Raw genomic sequence first — 1,968 nt, 5'->3', positions numbered from 1 at the left:
CAAATAAAAATAGTCAAACAAATATGATTTTTCTATTCTCTGCAGAGGAATCACCGACGTGGCCGTCCTGAGATCAGCATCCCAGACGGCAGCAGCATCCTTCGCTCCTCTGCGATGGAAGGTGAAGGGGGAGGAGGAGGAGGAGGAGCTCTTAGAAGGAGCGAAGGATCGAGTGAAACGTCCTTTTCTCTTCCCTGGTTATAGGAAATTCGTTGAGTAAGTTGACTCGATGAAATTCGTATCCGTAAGGCTAGGGGAGAGGATATCTGTGGTAATAATACGATTATATATGATGCTAATCAATAGTAAGGATAATCATGATCAAAATCTAACACAATCCCGTCAAAAAGCAACTTCAACCTCCCCCCCCCCCCTAAACGAAACAGGTACGCCGAAACTCCGCAGTTACATTGTCCCGAAAAGAGGTTCTTCGGGGGGATGGAGCGTCAGGTGAACAGCGTAAACATCGTCGACGGGGACAAGGCTGTTTGTTTATCCTCCCGCTACAGCATCACGCCCGGAGACTGTCTCGTGTATTCCTTCGGCATCGCAGGGGATTGGAGTTTCGATGACGCTATGGCCGAGTATGGGTGCCAGGTAAGAATGGGGCAAGGGAGGGATTCAGGAAGGTAAAGGAGGTGGGGAGCAAGGGAGGAAATTGAGGTATAAGGGAGAGGGGAAAATAAGGGAAAAGAAAGGGACGTCCAGGGCAAGGGAAGAGGAGAGCGGAAGGAAAGGGTTGGAGTTGGAGAATTGATATATTTAACGATATATATATATATATATATATATATATATATATATATATATATATATATATATATATATATATGTACACACACACACACACACACACACACATATATATGTATATGTATATATATATATATATATATATATATATATATATATATATATATATATATATATATTATATACCCCTCCCTCCCTTCCCCCTTCCCCCGCCACCGCTGCCACCCCCGCAACTTCCAACTTCCCCTCCAGGTGTACTCGTTCGACCCGACCATCGGCCTCGAGAACCACCAGCGGTCCGAGAGGGTCCACTTCTATAACGTCGGCCTCGGGGGAGCGAACCGCACCGCTCTGATCGATGGAGTCAACGCCACGATTCTCACCTTGGGTCAGATCATCGATATGTTGGGTCATACGAATAAGGTCAAGTTTCGAGGCGATTTTGATTGGTTTCATTTGTTAATTTTTCGTTTTTGTGTTTGTTTTTGTTTTTACACACACTCTCCTTTTATTCACAGACGATAGACTACCTGAAAATAGATATCGAAGCGTACGAAATTCTCGCCTTTACACAGCTGGCGAGCGAGCAGTACAGATTAAGTTTTGTGAAGCAGGTGAGGTAGTTAAGGGTAATTAATATGCAAAATTTATTGACGGTGTAGGTGTGATGTCACTGTATTTACCTGTTTATTCGCTTTTCTTTATGTGTCTTTACCTGTTTATCTGTGTCCTTGTATGTTCTATGTATTTATCATTCATTATTTATAGTACGTATCCACGTTTGATAGTGAAAAAAGAAAGAAAAAGAAAATATAAGAATTAAAGAATAGAAAATGCTTATCTGTTTTGAATTCTCTTTAGAATTTTATTTAAGATTAGCGTCAGAAGTTATAATTGAATACTTATAAGTTCTATTATATATTAGTTTTAAATAATGCAGATTATCTTACATACATACATACATACATACATACATACATACAATACATACATACATACATACACTACATACATACATACATACATACATACATACACTACATACATACATCTACATACACATACACACATCTAAATGTGTGGTGTGTTATATATATATATATATATATATATATATATATATATATATATATATATGTGTATATATATATATACATATACATATATATATATATATTATATATATCACACACCCATATATATATATATATATAT

At 38.0% G+C, this 1,968-nt stretch overlaps 1 protein-coding gene across 1 annotated transcript in view; it reads left to right on the top strand.

Annotated features, from left to right (window-relative positions):
* Positions 1-277: 277 nt before the first annotated feature.
* LOC119583295 (methyltransferase-like protein 24) overlaps positions 278-1,968 on the top strand; it is a 2,540-nt gene continuing 849 nt past the window's right edge. Inside the window, exons 1-3 of the mRNA XM_037931766.1 lie at positions 278-597; positions 1,006-1,176; positions 1,272-1,367. Coding sequence (XP_037787694.1) covers positions 439-597; positions 1,006-1,176; positions 1,272-1,367 — 426 coding nt within the window. The 5' untranslated portion in view covers positions 278-438. The remainder of the gene's footprint in view (positions 598-1,005; positions 1,177-1,271; positions 1,368-1,968) is intronic.

Source organism: Penaeus monodon, chromosome 17, assembly GCF_015228065.2.
Source record: "Penaeus monodon isolate SGIC_2016 chromosome 17, NSTDA_Pmon_1, whole genome shotgun sequence".
Classification (NCBI taxonomy): Eukaryota; Metazoa; Arthropoda; class Malacostraca; order Decapoda; family Penaeidae; genus Penaeus; species Penaeus monodon.
Note: the sequence above shows the minus strand (reverse complement) of the source record. Positions and strands in the feature narration are given on the sequence as shown.